Raw genomic sequence first — 14,743 nt, forward strand, 5'->3', positions numbered from 1 at the left:
CACATGGTGGTCACTCAGTAATTACTCCCAGAACTAAATGGAGTTAAATTTACCACTAAAATTTTATTACTACAAAATTGTACCAGAAGTTTCCATTATAGCCACCTATGCATTTCCCTAAAATGAAGTTTGCAAAGGATTCTTGACATAATCAAATAAACACGGGAAATATTTAAAGAGTTAAAAGTGTTTGAGGTACATCCATACTAACATCATGTATATCAAATTTCAGATTGATTCTATTTAAAATGGCTAAGATATAAAACCATAAAAAATGTGAGTAAATACTCTGCCTATCAAGGTTTGTTATGTAATTACACGGTTTCAGTATGGTTCTCATTCATAGAAAACTATTATAAAAGATCATTTCTGCACAAATTCCTTCAGCAATGGAGATTTTTCAATATCTTGGAGATAAAGATCCATGTCTCTAAATGTTAAGCCACTTGAATAAATAATTCAAATTTACTTATTAATCAGACGAAATCAGTTCTTTGTTAATGAAATTTGGACACTTTAAAATTTGTATTTTTGGCTGATCCTCAAATAATAAAATAAAATAAGCAATAAAAACAGCTGAACCCATTTAAAATTAATTTTTTTTTCTCAAGTCACATCTGGGTTTATCTACCGATGTGCCAAGACTCAGCCCATAGTAATGTGTAACTGACTGAGGATGTAAGCCACCCAAAAGCAAAACTAGAATTGGAAGCTTTGAGAAGAATGTCACTGTCTTGACACTCATATAGTTGTTAACTGTGAACCTAAAGACCAAAGGCGTTTTGTTTTGTCTTAAAAAGTTATGCAGTTAATATATTTCTTGTTATACTCCAAATCAGGAAAAAAAGAATTGTTGATTTAAAGTGTACTTATATTGAAAGGTAGGTGAGTCATTTTCTATTTCAAATTCTGGCATGGATGATTGTTCAGATGCATCATCTACATTGCTATTGTGAAAATCTGTATTGTGGTTATAATGCGTTTGAGGTGTGGAAAGGGAACAAGTGATCTGAAGAGGAGGCCTCAATTATTATTGGCCTTAAAACTCCTTGCAATTAACTGCTCCTACCATTATCCTTCCTTTTCACAGGAAATTACCAGCCAACAGAAATGGCATGAAGGCAACACGAATGCAACCTAAACTTTACTGGTTAAAGTATTAAAAAATTAGTGCAAAAAAAATCAATCATTTTCTTGAATTGTTGATTCTAGAATTTTCTCTGTAGAAATTTTTAGTTGAGCTGATGTTTAGTTCACATAAATTTGGGTTTTCATGTGAATGTCCTTCACTCTTGCCTCTGCTGAACCCCCATAGAAGTAGAAGGTGCACTTAGAGAAGTTCAGAGAACTCAACTACTGTCTGTGGCTTTAGATGGGTAAGTGGACAGTGTGAACTAAAAATAAAATCGTAAGCCCTCTGCTAACTGAATGGACCCCCTCTAGGCCAAGAGGAGCCCAGAAACACCTTAAAACTGAGTTCCCAGCCAGGATGGAATGGGAGAGATAAAGCACAATGACATGCGTATGAGTCCCCTTCATAAATATTCATGAACTCCTCCTATAGCTTGTTAAATATATGTGTATTTGCCCATCCTGCTCAGCATAAAATCCTGTTGCCTTTTGCCTCTCCTTTGAAGAAGCACTGGTGCCTGGCTTCTGGCTGGGGCTCTACTTCCCAACCTGTTGGAATGGCTGCCGGACAGGTTGCTACCTTTTATCGGAGATAAAGCTATTGTTTGAGAGAATAAGATTTGTGCTAAATATGCTTCTCAGGAATGCCAATTGGTGTTATCTGGTAGTGGCTTATTCTACATTTCCTCTCCCAGCACTGACCTTCTCCACATGACTCATAATTCTCCCCTCTCCTGCACAAGGTCACAGGGGTACGAGTTGTTATTATCTCTTAAAAACAGCTTGTAAGAAAAGGAGAAACTTATTATTTAAACGTACACATACACACGTAGACTCATCAGCAATGTGTGACTATAATGATGTAGATCAAGGAAAACTTGAGCCCTGTTCTACCTGACCTAGTAACCTCAGCACCTGGCAAGTACCTGGCATCAGCTGTTTCTCCAAAATAAGTGTCGAATGTAGGATTAGACAAGTAATGTTCTTGACTTTATTTTCTACATCATCAGCCATCTCTGCTCAACTCTAGCTAAATTTGTCAACCTGAATGCAAGGCATTTAAAAGGGATTTAAAAATTATTTTTTCTAAAAATAGGAGTGAATACAAATGATAAAAGTAATAGCAAGCAAGATTATTTTCAACTTTGTTAATGACTAGGCTCTCAAGACAGAACACTGTCCTAGAGCTTATTATATAGAATTTTCAATGACTGTTAGGAGACATGATTTCTGTCTTTAATAAGCATAGTACAAAGGAGAATGACAAAATATTTTAAAACTCTGTCATCCAGGGTAAACTATGAATGAAATAAGGTCTTTAGTGCTTTTCTTTTTCGTTAAGACCGACGTTTGTTTTTTAAAAATGGGGCAGGGGAGGCTTTTATTCCACATTCCTTTGGCAACAGACTGCTCCTCTGCCCTTGACTGGGCTGAGGATGTTGATAACTTCAAAGGAAATGCCTTACTGTGTCCCCTACCAGGTTACACGGTACACAGTGTGACCAGGTCGGGGCTCTCATCTGTGTTGTGGTTTAGAGAGATGTGGTCCTGTGGTCACACAGCTAGGGACACTATCCACTTCTCCCACCTTCCCTGCTGCTTCCAGAAATTTTGAGTGCACCAAAAATAAGGTTCTACAAGGCTTGCAAACGTGCTAAAATTGTTTAGAGGTGAGGTAACTTTGTGTGTGAAAAATTTCTCACCTACCTCCCACTCTCCACCCCCACACAAGCATGCTCCTATTGAATTCATGTGTGAACACCTAGATATTTCACTCTGACTCAACTTTCCATTCTCATATTTGATGAGATTGGTACAAATGAAATACATTTAATAATACAACCATATATTTTAAGCATATCTCAAATGTTTATAACGAGATCAAGGGGATAAAAACAAAGCTAACAAAATATTTTTTGCATACAAAAGAAATCACAATTGAACTCCATGACAAATAGCTAATTTATGGAACATTTTCTACAACTTTGGCATTGTTTTAATTGCATCTATTAATCCACATAATAACCACAGTAGCTCACACTGTAAAGATGAGGGAAATTTAAGAACTAAGAGGTTAAGTGACTTGCCCAAAGTTGCACCTAGCAAATGGCAGAGACAGGTTTTGAATACAAGTTTGTCTGACACTTAAATCTGATTATTAACCTCTATGCTAAACTGACTCTGAGTAAGTCAATTCAAAGTACCCCTGATGTATTTAAAAATATATTGTTTGCCTAAAAGGTAGCAAACTATATTGGAGTACAAGTGCTGCTTAAAGCAAGATATGCCTGTGGAAACCAGTGGTGTAATAGCAGGATTTTCCCTCTAACTAATGAAGGGTATTTTCTTTGCAAAAGAATTAAGCACCAAATTGTGCAAGGCTTGAAATGCTCACTGAAACCAGGATTACACCCACTTTGGCATGCTGTGTCAAGCACCCAGGGCATAAGCAAAGAAAAGCAGGCTGGAGTGAATGGTTACACATTCACATTTGAGCCTCAGCCATATATGTGGGTTAGTTTCTGAGTGGACGTTTAATTTGCCTCTGTGTGGATCAAGTTGGTGTTTACTTGCCAAATATGTTATTTAGACCTAGGAAAATGACAGGATGGTCCCAGGAAAGTGTCACCATGATAACCTAACTAGGCTCCCAGCTTACTTTGTGTAAAGGGGTCCCCAGAATATTTGATAAACACAACCTCTGATAGTTCACTGATTTGGGGAAGGCAGGAGAATCTGTTTTTGCAGTAGGTTCCAGTCGGGACTTGTGGACTGACACCCAGTGTTCCATGTTGCTGTTACTGAGATCTAGACACTTTCTATGCATTCCTGGTTCTGACTTGGGTGTGGGGAGGGAGAAAAAGGGGAGCCAGAGATAATCTTTGTGAAAATCTAGCTTTTATTACATCACCTAAAGTAGCACAACCTGCTATACTAATGAAATCGTGTTCTTGGTTTAAAAGGGCAATTGTTAGCCTGACTTTGTGCTCACTAAAAACATTCCCCCAATCTTGTTAAGTTATTGCTCTCATTTCAGATTTTTATGGCTGTGCAGCTTACCAGCCCTCATTTCTTTATGTTTCATTCATTTTCCTTGTATTGATGATTAATGGAGGATGTCGAATGTTAGAGTGAGCAGGCATCAGCAATTGCAAGATCATAATTAGTTTAGCTGACGAGGGCCTCTGATAGCACTTGCATCTGGATGGAAAAATTACCCTATAGGGAACTGGCTGCTCACCAGGTCTTTTTAGTGATACATTGTGAAACACCCGATGAATCAAATGCCCTTTCAGTGCCAAGAAAGTGTTCCAGTCTTGAAGCCAAAATTATGTCTGCAGAAAGCTTTCCATTTGAAATGTATCAGAGTACAATTATAACCATTGTATTTTCTTGGCAGGGAGACCACTCTTCTACAGTATGGACTCGAGTTAAATAAATTGCCTAAATTTTATGAATCCCTGAAATTTTGACTTACAGCATTTGTAATATTTAATTTATAATAAAATTAGGTTCCAGCAAGACTTTTTCCACTGCTTATCTAACATGCATATTTTATCATTAAAGGCTTTGCTTCCTAGAGAAAGGAGAGCTGCGCTGCAATTCAGGCTTTTTTTTTTTTTTTTTTTCAGCAAAAGAATTCCATTTCCTGCCTGTTAGTATCTGTGCCTACAAACACAGCCTGACTTTTGTGTAAATGAGAAGTTTAATGGTATCATTCCTTGATAGCAAGAATGGAACAAGTAATACTAATGATCTTCTTTTAAATATTTTTAGATTATTTTTGAATCTGTTGATAACAGAATTTAAGCCACTAAAATCAATTTGTATTCGGAAACTCTTGTGATTTCCAAGTCTAAGTCTAATAAAATAAATAGCCATTGAGGGGACTATGTTGTCTAGCTTAAGCAGGCACCTCGTAAGGATTCTCATTAGTAATACTGTACTTCTCCTTGGCTGAATTTTCTACGAGCCGTCTCAGCTTTGGGAAATAGAGGGCGTTCTCTTTCAGATTTTACGATTGCAAACGAAAGACCAGAATCGAGCATCTTATATTCTCTTAATACTTCTGTTACATGAATGACATACAAAAACACACAAATCAGGGCTAATTTTAAATGGTGCATAGGCTGCTTTTGTGCCAAGCTTGACTGTATTTTAAAGCTCAGGTAGCATGTGCTCCTCCTTTTGCAAAGTATATTAAACATGTTGCCATGTTCTGTCTTTTTGGCTTTTGTTTTGACATTTTTAGAAGGTATATGTTAGGGTTCAGCATTTAGGAGCCATCATTAAAGGCACAAAACCCAAAGTTCAAAAAGTTAAAGCTGTTTCTGTGAAAAGCCTTTGGTGTTCCACACACCTCATCCATCACTGTAGGGTTAATTATAATGAAAATCAGTGGTGCCTATTAAACACAATTGAACCTGACCTCATTATGGGCAGTGTGGTTTTATACTGTCATTGTTGCAAGTCTAAAGACAAAACTCCTGGGTTGATTTGGTCTAACTCCACTGATCATGTGACTCACCTCTGACCTTGGTTTTTTTCCCTCTGTTTCAGAGGCGTAGAGGCTCCGGTGTTTTTTGTGCCAATTGCCTGACCACAAAGACCTCTCTCTGGCGAAAGAATGCAAATGGCGGATATGTATGCAACGCGTGTGGCCTCTACCAGAAGCTTCACTCGGTAAGAACTTGTTCCAGTTTCAGGAAAAACTTTATAAAGCAGTGCTGCCTGGTCTGTAGCGTGATAAGTCCCATTCCTTGGCTTGTAGTGTCTGCCCCCGCAGGGCTGTTTAATACAGTCACTTTGAGTGTGCATGTGATTTATGGAGAAAGGGGCTTAGATGTTATGGGGAGATACGTTTAAGGTCATTAGTAATGCATTATGCTTCTTTTGATATAAAAGAGAAAATGATTGATTTCTGGGAACTTCGCATAACAGATAGTTGAACTAATGGTCATCAGAATTCGGTGAAATTAGTTTAGGTAGAAAGGAAAAATCTTTTTAAAAGTTTCAAAAACACACAAAGTTTTTTTCAAAAAAAAGAAAGAACTCTTCTATGTTCAGTATAAAATACAGGGAAAGAATTCATATTTTCTAGTTTACCTTCAGAATTTGCAAGCGTTGTTTTGGCTGCTTTGAGGGCTGGAGGGACACATTCAGAGGGTGGGTCTTAACTGATCTTGCACCAAAGAATATCATGTGGAGCTCGGCAATGCTTCCGGTGGGTATTTGGGTGAGACACCCATGGTCCTAAATAGTACACACATCAGGGTAGAGTAAGGTGCAAATGTGCTTTGCCTTTTAACATCTCTGGCTGGGTTCGGCTTATGGAGGTCCTTTGAATTACTTTCCCCAAAATTTTAGTTAGAATTCTGTAATAAAATTTAGACTCACAAATCCATCTGAATATGCATTTGACTTCTTGAAAGATATATTTTTTAGTTTAGAAAGTTTATCTGCTCAGAGAGATCCTTTGAATTACTTTCCCCAAAATTTTATTTAGAATTCTGTAACAAAATTTAGACTCACAAATCCCCCATCTGAATATGCATTTGAGTTCCTGAAATATATATTTTTTTAAGTTTAGAAAGTTTATCTGCTGACAAGAGCTGACTTTAAAACAGGAATACCCCGTTTAGTAAACAGAAATCTATTTCCCTGTGCCTTTTTCATTTTGTTTAGCATTTTACCATAGCTCTTAGCACAAGCCAGTGAATACATTACAACTACAGGGAATACAATTTTAAACAAAACATCCTCATAAATGGACCACTGGAAGCACTCTTAAAAAAATCCTTGCTGCCAACAATGCTAATTGGTAGTAAACTGTAAAAACCTTAGTCACTGGCATGTAACTAGTAGAAAGATTCTCCCATCACCACCACCACATTCCACCTTACTTTTTTTAACCTTCACCATTTAAGCACAGCAATAAGCTTCCATTTAATGAGTACTGACATTAATGATTTTAATTGAACTCTGGACAATCATAGGCCAAGAATTAATTAAACTACTCTTCTGTGAGGTTATGGTGATTTAACCACTGTGATATAAACTATTTTCTAAAATTATTCTAGTATTCATCTCTCTGGAAGCAAGATAGTTTTAGTTTTAAGTTTTTGTAAAACTATATAAATTGAAATACATAAAGGTTTTGCTCGTATTTCATGTCAAAAACATAAATGTGTATAAAGTTATAAAAGCTTAAAAAAGGAATTGATGTAAATTTCAGGGTTTTTTGTAGTATAGAGATTATATACTGCATATTGTTATAAAACTAATATAAGTTCCTTGTAAACCTGAACATTCTGAACAAAATAAATACACATGGCATAGCCAAGCTATGTGGCATTTTCTCTCTGAAACTAATAAATTTTCAGTAACAAGTGTGTTATCTTACTTCTTTCAAAGAATCTTTGTGACAACAGAAATATTCCAAAAAGGATTTGTAGTTGTACTTTTTTTAAAAAATATGTTAAAGGAGTACCCTTGCATTAAAGTATATCCTTTCTAGGAATAATTCACAAATTACATACTGTTTCTATTCATATTTTACATAGCAGTTATTTCCTGCTTTCAATAACTTCTAGAAAAATCAGACTTTAGCCCATGTAAAGATTTTCCTAAATTTTTAATCTATATATATGCATTAAATTATTAAACTAATTCTTTTGATTTTATAAATCAAAGTCAGAGCTTTTACTGCAAGTAAAGTTTCTATTATAGTCTTATCCATGGATTTTAGTCATATAATATAAACACCTGTTGAACATGTACATAAATACCAATCATGTAATGTTTAAGTGAATAAAAGTCAGCATTCACTTTAAGTAGAGAACAGAGTGACAGATGAGATATTTGAACCAAGGCTACAGATGAATTTAGATTTTCGACATGAAACTAATGCTTCACCTATTAAAAAGTAAAATCTTCCATAGTGAATATAAAATATTATTAAAGGAAGAGAAATAAAAGTCAGAGGAAAAATCCCTCCTATGTGGCTTTGATTACTTGATATCTTTCCTCATAATTCTGTCAGTTTCTCTGATTATTTATGCTGCCGTATTAATATTTTATATTCACATTTGCAGTTATTCAGAAGCATGCACGTATTAGTCAGCTTAGGCTGCCATAAAAAAATATTAATACCATAGACTGGGTAACTTTAAACAACCAAAACTTGTTTTTCTCACAGTTCTGGAGGCTAGAAGTTTTTCTCACAGTTCTGGAGGCTAGAAGTTTGAGATCAGGGTGCCAGCATAGTTTAGTTCTGGTGAGGGCTCTCTTCCTGACTACTATTCTTCTTGCTGTGCCCTCACATGGTAGAGATAGGTCTCTTTCTCTTCCTCTTCTTATAAGGCCACAATCCTATTGGATTAGGGCCCTACCCTTATGATCTCATTTAACCTTAATTTCTTCCTAGAGACCCTATCTACAGATACAGTCACGATGGGAGCAAGGACTTCAATGGATGAGTTCGTTCAGCCCATAGCAATGCATATTTTTCTACTGTTGTCATCAATATGTATCTTCCATGTAGCTATGTTTACATTTTAATGCACAACTCAAAAACTGAAAAATATTTCAGAAAAATTCCATTTTTTCAAGTAACTTTCTACATAGTTTTATCACGAAATGATGCAATCCCCAAATCTGTTGAGTTTGGAAGGGCTGTTTTCAAGTAGATTAAAGTTTTCAGTCCCCCCTGCAAAGATGGACATGATTTAATTAGGCTAAAATAGTGCACTTTGGTTACTTCCTCTGATCCTGCTTAGGGCAAAAGGAGGAGATTTAGTAAATCTACAGCGTAAAGCCTAGCCTTCCTTTGAACTTCAGCATGGCTTATATTTGTGAGGAATTTTTAATGCATTTTAATGTATTTTTAATGTTTTCCTTTTATATATTGTGTGTGTTCTCTGCAGACTCCCAGGCCTTTAAACATCATTAAACAAAACAACGGTGAGCAGATTATTAGGAGAAGAACAAGAAAGCGCCTTAACCCAGAGGCACTTCAGGCTGAGCAGCTCAGCAAACAGCAGAGAGCTAGCAGTGAGGAGCAAGTCAATGGAAGCCCATTAGAGAGGAGGTCAGAAGATCACTTAGCTGAGAGTCACCAGAGAGAAATCCCACTCCCAAGCCTAAGTAAATACGAAGCCCAGGGTTCATTGACTAAAAGCCATCCTGCTCAACAGCCAGTCCTGGTCAGCCAAACTCTGGATATTCACAAAAGGATGCAACCTTTGCACATTCAGATAAAAAGTCCTCAGGAAAGTACTGGAGATCCAGGAAATAGTTCATCCATATCTGAAGGGAAAGGAAGTTCTGAGAGAGGCAGTCCTATAGAAAAGTACATGAGACCTGCAAAACACCCAAATTATTCACCACCAGGCAGCCCAATTGAAAAATACCAGTACCCACTTTTTGGACTTCCCTTTGTACATAATGACTTCCAGAGTGAAGCTGATTGGCTGCGGTTCTGGAGTAAATATAAGCTCTCCGTTCCTGGGAATCCGCACTACTTGAGTCACGTGCCTGGCCTACCAAATCCTTGCCAAAACTATGTGCCTTATCCCACCTTCAATCTGCCTCCTCATTTTTCAGCTGTTGGATCAGACAATGACATTCCTCTAGATTTGGCGATCAAGCATTCCAGACCTGGGCCAACTGCAAATGGTGCCTCCAAGGAGAAAACAAAGGCACCACCAAATGTAAAAAATGAAGGTCCCTTGAATGTAGTAAAAACAGAGAAAGTTGATAGAAGTACTCAAGATGAACTTTCCACAAAATGTGTGCACTGTGGCATTGTCTTTCTGGATGAAGTGATGTATGCTTTGCATATGAGTTGCCATGGTGACAGTGGACCTTTCCAGTGCAGCATATGCCAGCATCTTTGCACGGACAAATATGACTTCACAACACATATCCAGAGGGGCCTGCATAGGAACAATGCACAAGTGGAAAAAAATGGAAAACCTAAAGAGTAAAACCTTAGCACTTAGCACAATTAAATAGAAATAGGTTTTCTTGATGGGAATTCAATAGCTTGTAATGTCTTATGAAGACCTATTAAAAAAATACTTCATAGAGCCTGCCTTATCCAACATGAAAGTCCCTTCTTTTTATTATTCTTTCTTTTGATGAGTAGGTTACCAAGATTTAAAAGTGAGACAAATGGTCAGTGAAAAAGAATAGAACATGGTGCACAATCATTTTTTAAAGCCTGATAAGTCAAAATCATCTTGGCTAATGTGTACTGGGGAAATAATCCATAAGCAGTATCACCAGACTGTAATTAATGTTTGTCTAGAATTTGAAAGGGTTTCCATATTATGATACTAAAACAGTATTGGGCTGGCCATTGGCCCATTTGTTCAAAAACTCAAATTGTCTAAATTTATAAGTATCATGAAATCCTAGACAAGTTAGGAGACATTGGATCTCCAGGGCAATGAAAGGCACTGCAAGGCAAATAGCACCCTCTCAAATCAGTCTCCTCTCCTTGACCATGTTTCAGATTTTACCAAGAAATGCGAGCTGTGGTTAGGCTTGGTTAGAGAGCAGCAAGAAACGTGACAGATGGTGGCACATTGTTTTTGGCCAGCCCTGCCTGTACATACACATGCACACCCTCTCTGGTATTTTTGTCCTTTAGGTGTTCAAATATTCAGTAGTCCTTTGGTTTGCAATTTAGGTTCATTTGTCCATATATATCCATTTTAAAAAACAATGTCCTTGATGCTTATGTAGTAATTTTATTTTAGCCAGATATTTCTTTCTTGTATGTGAGGAATCAGTTTGGATTTTTTTTTTTTTTTTTTGGTTTTTTGGTTTTGTTTTTTTTTTTTTTTTGGCTTTTTTTTAAGCCTCCTGTTGGTCACTAATCTCACTTGGCACATTGTAACTAAAGGCATCCCCTCAGTTCAAAGGAATGGGTGGATACAGATGTCAGACCATGGGTTTAATTTGTTTAGAACACATGGTATTTCTCCACAAGGTAACCTGCTGTATTTATTTATTTTCTTTCGGTTAAATATAATTTCCAAACTTTGTGGTCAGGCAACGTCTAAGGTTACGTTACCACAGACTGACAGTTGGTATATGTACCAGTCAATCCCTTCATTAGATGTACACAGGTTTAGTTAAGTAGCATTAAATAGGATTCTTAGAAGTATGTCTTCATAGTACTTTTAATACTTAAGGCTTTGTAAAAACTATTCATGAAGGGAAAGCTCCTCAGCATAACTGCTCAGGGAAATAGGGCTAAATAACTGAACATTAAATAATTGGTTAAAGGTGCTGTTAGTCGAGCCTCAATGCTTGCTACAAGGATGTATGTACAAGGACTGACTTTAATAATTTGCATTATATTGTCCCAACCAGTAGTTTATTTTTTGCCACGGAGATGTAGAAGATATTACAAGCTACTGGATGCACTGTCAGATTAACTTATTTCATTAAAGAAGTTGGGAGAACAAATAGGAAAAAAAAAACTTATTTTTCTAGTAAATATTAATGTATTACATTTCAAATAATGGTGCCTGACATATTGAATAATTATTTTCTACAGTGTACGTATGCAACAAAGATATTCCATCATGCATTAGAGTCAGTTCTGGCTCTGCCTAGCTGTTTACATTTGCAAATGTAGCAAACAAGGTAATGAAGCAACTATTTCTATTGCAGTAGATATCTTTTGTGTGTGTGTGTGTGTGTGCATTAAAATTGTAAACGGTAACATGAAACAAATGAAAGTTCTTGATATAATGGTATGGAAAACAAGGAAATGAAAATATTTTTATGCCTACTTAGGAAAAAAAGGGTAGCACTATTCATTCCAAGTACTTTTTTTTTTAATTTTTAAGCTTTTAACTCACATTGTTATGCTTAAGATGATAAACATATATCTTCTTTTTATTGCTTTGTCTATGTTTCAGATGAAACATTTCAGAAATTATTTTGATAAGTGTTGCGGGAATCTGCAACACTGATGTTTTTATTGCATTCTGTAGTCGCATTTGCACTCCATTTTTACATTAATTTGCAGTTGCTTTGTATTTTGTTTTGTTTTGTTTTGTTTGGGTTTTGTTTCTTTTTCACAGTGCCCGGTCTTCCTTTCTTAAAGTTGGATGGCAGGTAGAGTTCAACCAGTTCATGACTGTTGTAGTGAATGAAGTTAAAAATGTCTTTTTGATGTTGTGTTGTCATTTTCATTCTTGCATTTTCGTTTGCATATTAAAAAAAAAAAGAAAGCAAGAGACAGAAATCAGGACTAAGTCCTCTGCTTCAGTTTCATTGTTTAAAGGGCCCTATTCTGATCTCACCTGTCGCGTAGCTCTAAGATTCACATAAACCGAAATAAAGAGGTGGAATAAGGAGCTTTGACTTTTAAATTATGTGATGTAATTTATCTTTCTTAGGAATTTTGATGGATGCATCTCAAAATATACGGCCAGACTTGAAAGGTGACAATTAAAGATCTTAAAAAATGATTTCCCAAATAACAATATTTAATTTTCTTAATAAAAATAATAAAATGCATTATGGCAATCCCTTCAAGTAACATTTTCTCTGTAGACTGCTCAAATCAGCAAAATAGCAGAAGTTTGGTTAACTTGGGTAATATTACAGGTATTACTTTTTGGGCAAAACTATTCATTATGCAGTTTCTTCAGTGTGTCAGAAACCAATAGGCTGTTCATTTTTGGCATGTATGCCTTTGTTTTTTTTCATGCAATTTTTTTTCCTCAGACATAGTAGTAATGACTAGTGTTGGAAAATACATATCACTATTCTTGGAATACTTATGGTCAGTCCACTTTTCAGTAGAATACTTTTGGATAGCATTGACATGATAGATTTTATTCCATACTCATTTATTATTAATTATTTTATTTTCATCTTTGTTTTCATTATGATACATATTTTGGTGGAGAAGAGGTTGGGCTTTTTAAAAAAAGACAAAAATTTATAACACTAAAATATTTCTTACTTTTGACTTATAAAAGCCTTTGTTCCATCCCTCAAAATATATTACAATAGAATTTTTTTTGTTTTGTTTTAAAATTTCTGAATCATTTCGTCTTAAATTGTGATTTTAAATGAGATATTTAGTACTTAACCTTTTTTGTGAGGACTTTCACAATTGTTTAGGAATTTTCTTTCTTGGAAAAGGCTTCCCCTATGATAAAAAACTGTATGCCAGCTAACATTGTATGCCATAACTGACGGTCTTTTAAAATTACTTGCCTATATTCTGAATTAAGTTTTGGATCAAACTTTAAACCAGGACAAACCTTATGTGTTTTCACTCTCACACGTCCTATATTCATTCTGTTGTTTGGGATAGAAGAATCATGAAGAGCCAGCCCACCTCAGAAGGTTGTGGATTGAGAGAGACACTACACGACTCTAAGTATAAGATAAAAGGATAGAGCTCTAAACGTTAACTTTATAGTTGGAGAGGAAAAGAGTGTGCCCAATACTCTCTACATGACATATTGAGATGTTTTTCTTTTTTTAATCAACTTTTAAGATAGTGATGTTCTGTTCTAAACTGTTCTGTTTTAGTAAAGGTAGATTGTAGAGAAAACAAGCATGGGATTCTTTTCTAAGGTAATATTAAAGAGAGGGGAATAAAAGTGATTATCTTTAATAGCTCTTTGTTGAAGCCTGTGGTAGCACATTATGTTTATGATTGCACATGTGCACATAATCTATTATGATCTAATGCAAATACAGCTCCAAAAAATATTAAATGTATATATATTTTAAAATGCCTGAGGAAATATGTTTTTCTTAATAAATTGAAGAGTCTGGGTAGTGCTATTAAATTATTAGCCTCCTGCTGTGTGGCTGCAAAACATCACAAAGTGACCTGCCTTGAGACCTGTGAACTGCCTGCCTGTTTAGTTAATGAAATTAACGCATTTCTACAGAAGGGATATCTGCCATCCAGCGGTGGAAACTTGGAGTAAAGAAGCTGGTGGTCTGCTTCTGTGCTGTATGCCAGCCTTTTGCCTAAAGTTGAGATGAGCTCACAGTTACTGTCTTTGGGTTGAGGGCCATGGCAAAAAGAAAAATGAAAAAACCAACTCAAGGCATCTTTGGTGAGCAAGCAAGCAGGTGAAAGCTTGCTGACTGTCCTAGACACAGGAGAAAACTAAGGAATTGAAATGCAACCTGAGTATGAAACTAAATATGCTAACCAAAGGTAGGTACTGTTAGGTTGAATTCTATCAGCAGGCAACTGCAAATGAGAAGAGGATAGAAAGACACATATCAGGACTTTGAGGGGGAGTGTTATTTTCCCAAAGAAAGACTTGGCCAAGGGCAGAGACATGGCTTCCTTTGCAGAACACTTACTTTTGGTTTTCCATTGCTGTTTCACAGACAGCGGACTCATGTGTTCCTGATCGTGGTTTGGTTCTTTAGAAAGCGTTCCGTTTCATTGCAGTAACTAGAACCTCTGGAGGAAGATCCTAGGGCAGAAGTGAATCAAGTTAGGGATAAAGAAAATGTGAAATTCAACAGTAATCCACACATGGAAACTGGATAATGTATGTTCACGTTGTTCTCTTGAACGGAAGGGTAGAGCTGAAAGCTGCACTCC

General features: G+C 36.1%; 1 protein-coding gene across 2 annotated transcripts in view; it reads left to right on the forward strand.

Annotated features, from left to right (window-relative positions):
• The window catches only part of TRPS1 (transcriptional repressor GATA binding 1), a 239,928-nt gene extending 229,693 nt beyond the window's left edge, over positions 1 to 10,235 (forward strand). For both annotated transcript variants that reach the window (XM_045561542.1, XM_045561540.1), the window contains 2 exons: positions 5,692 to 5,814; positions 9,057 to 10,235. In XM_045561542.1, coding sequence (XP_045417498.1) covers positions 5,692 to 5,814; positions 9,057 to 10,118 — 1,185 coding nt within the window. In that variant the 3' untranslated portion in view covers positions 10,119 to 10,235. The remainder of the gene's footprint in view (positions 1 to 5,691; positions 5,815 to 9,056) is intronic.
• The last annotated feature ends 4,508 nt before the right edge of the window (positions 10,236 to 14,743 follow it).

This window comes from Lemur catta, chromosome 9 (assembly GCF_020740605.2).
Source record: "Lemur catta isolate mLemCat1 chromosome 9, mLemCat1.pri, whole genome shotgun sequence".
Taxonomy (NCBI): Eukaryota; Metazoa; Chordata; class Mammalia; order Primates; family Lemuridae; genus Lemur; species Lemur catta.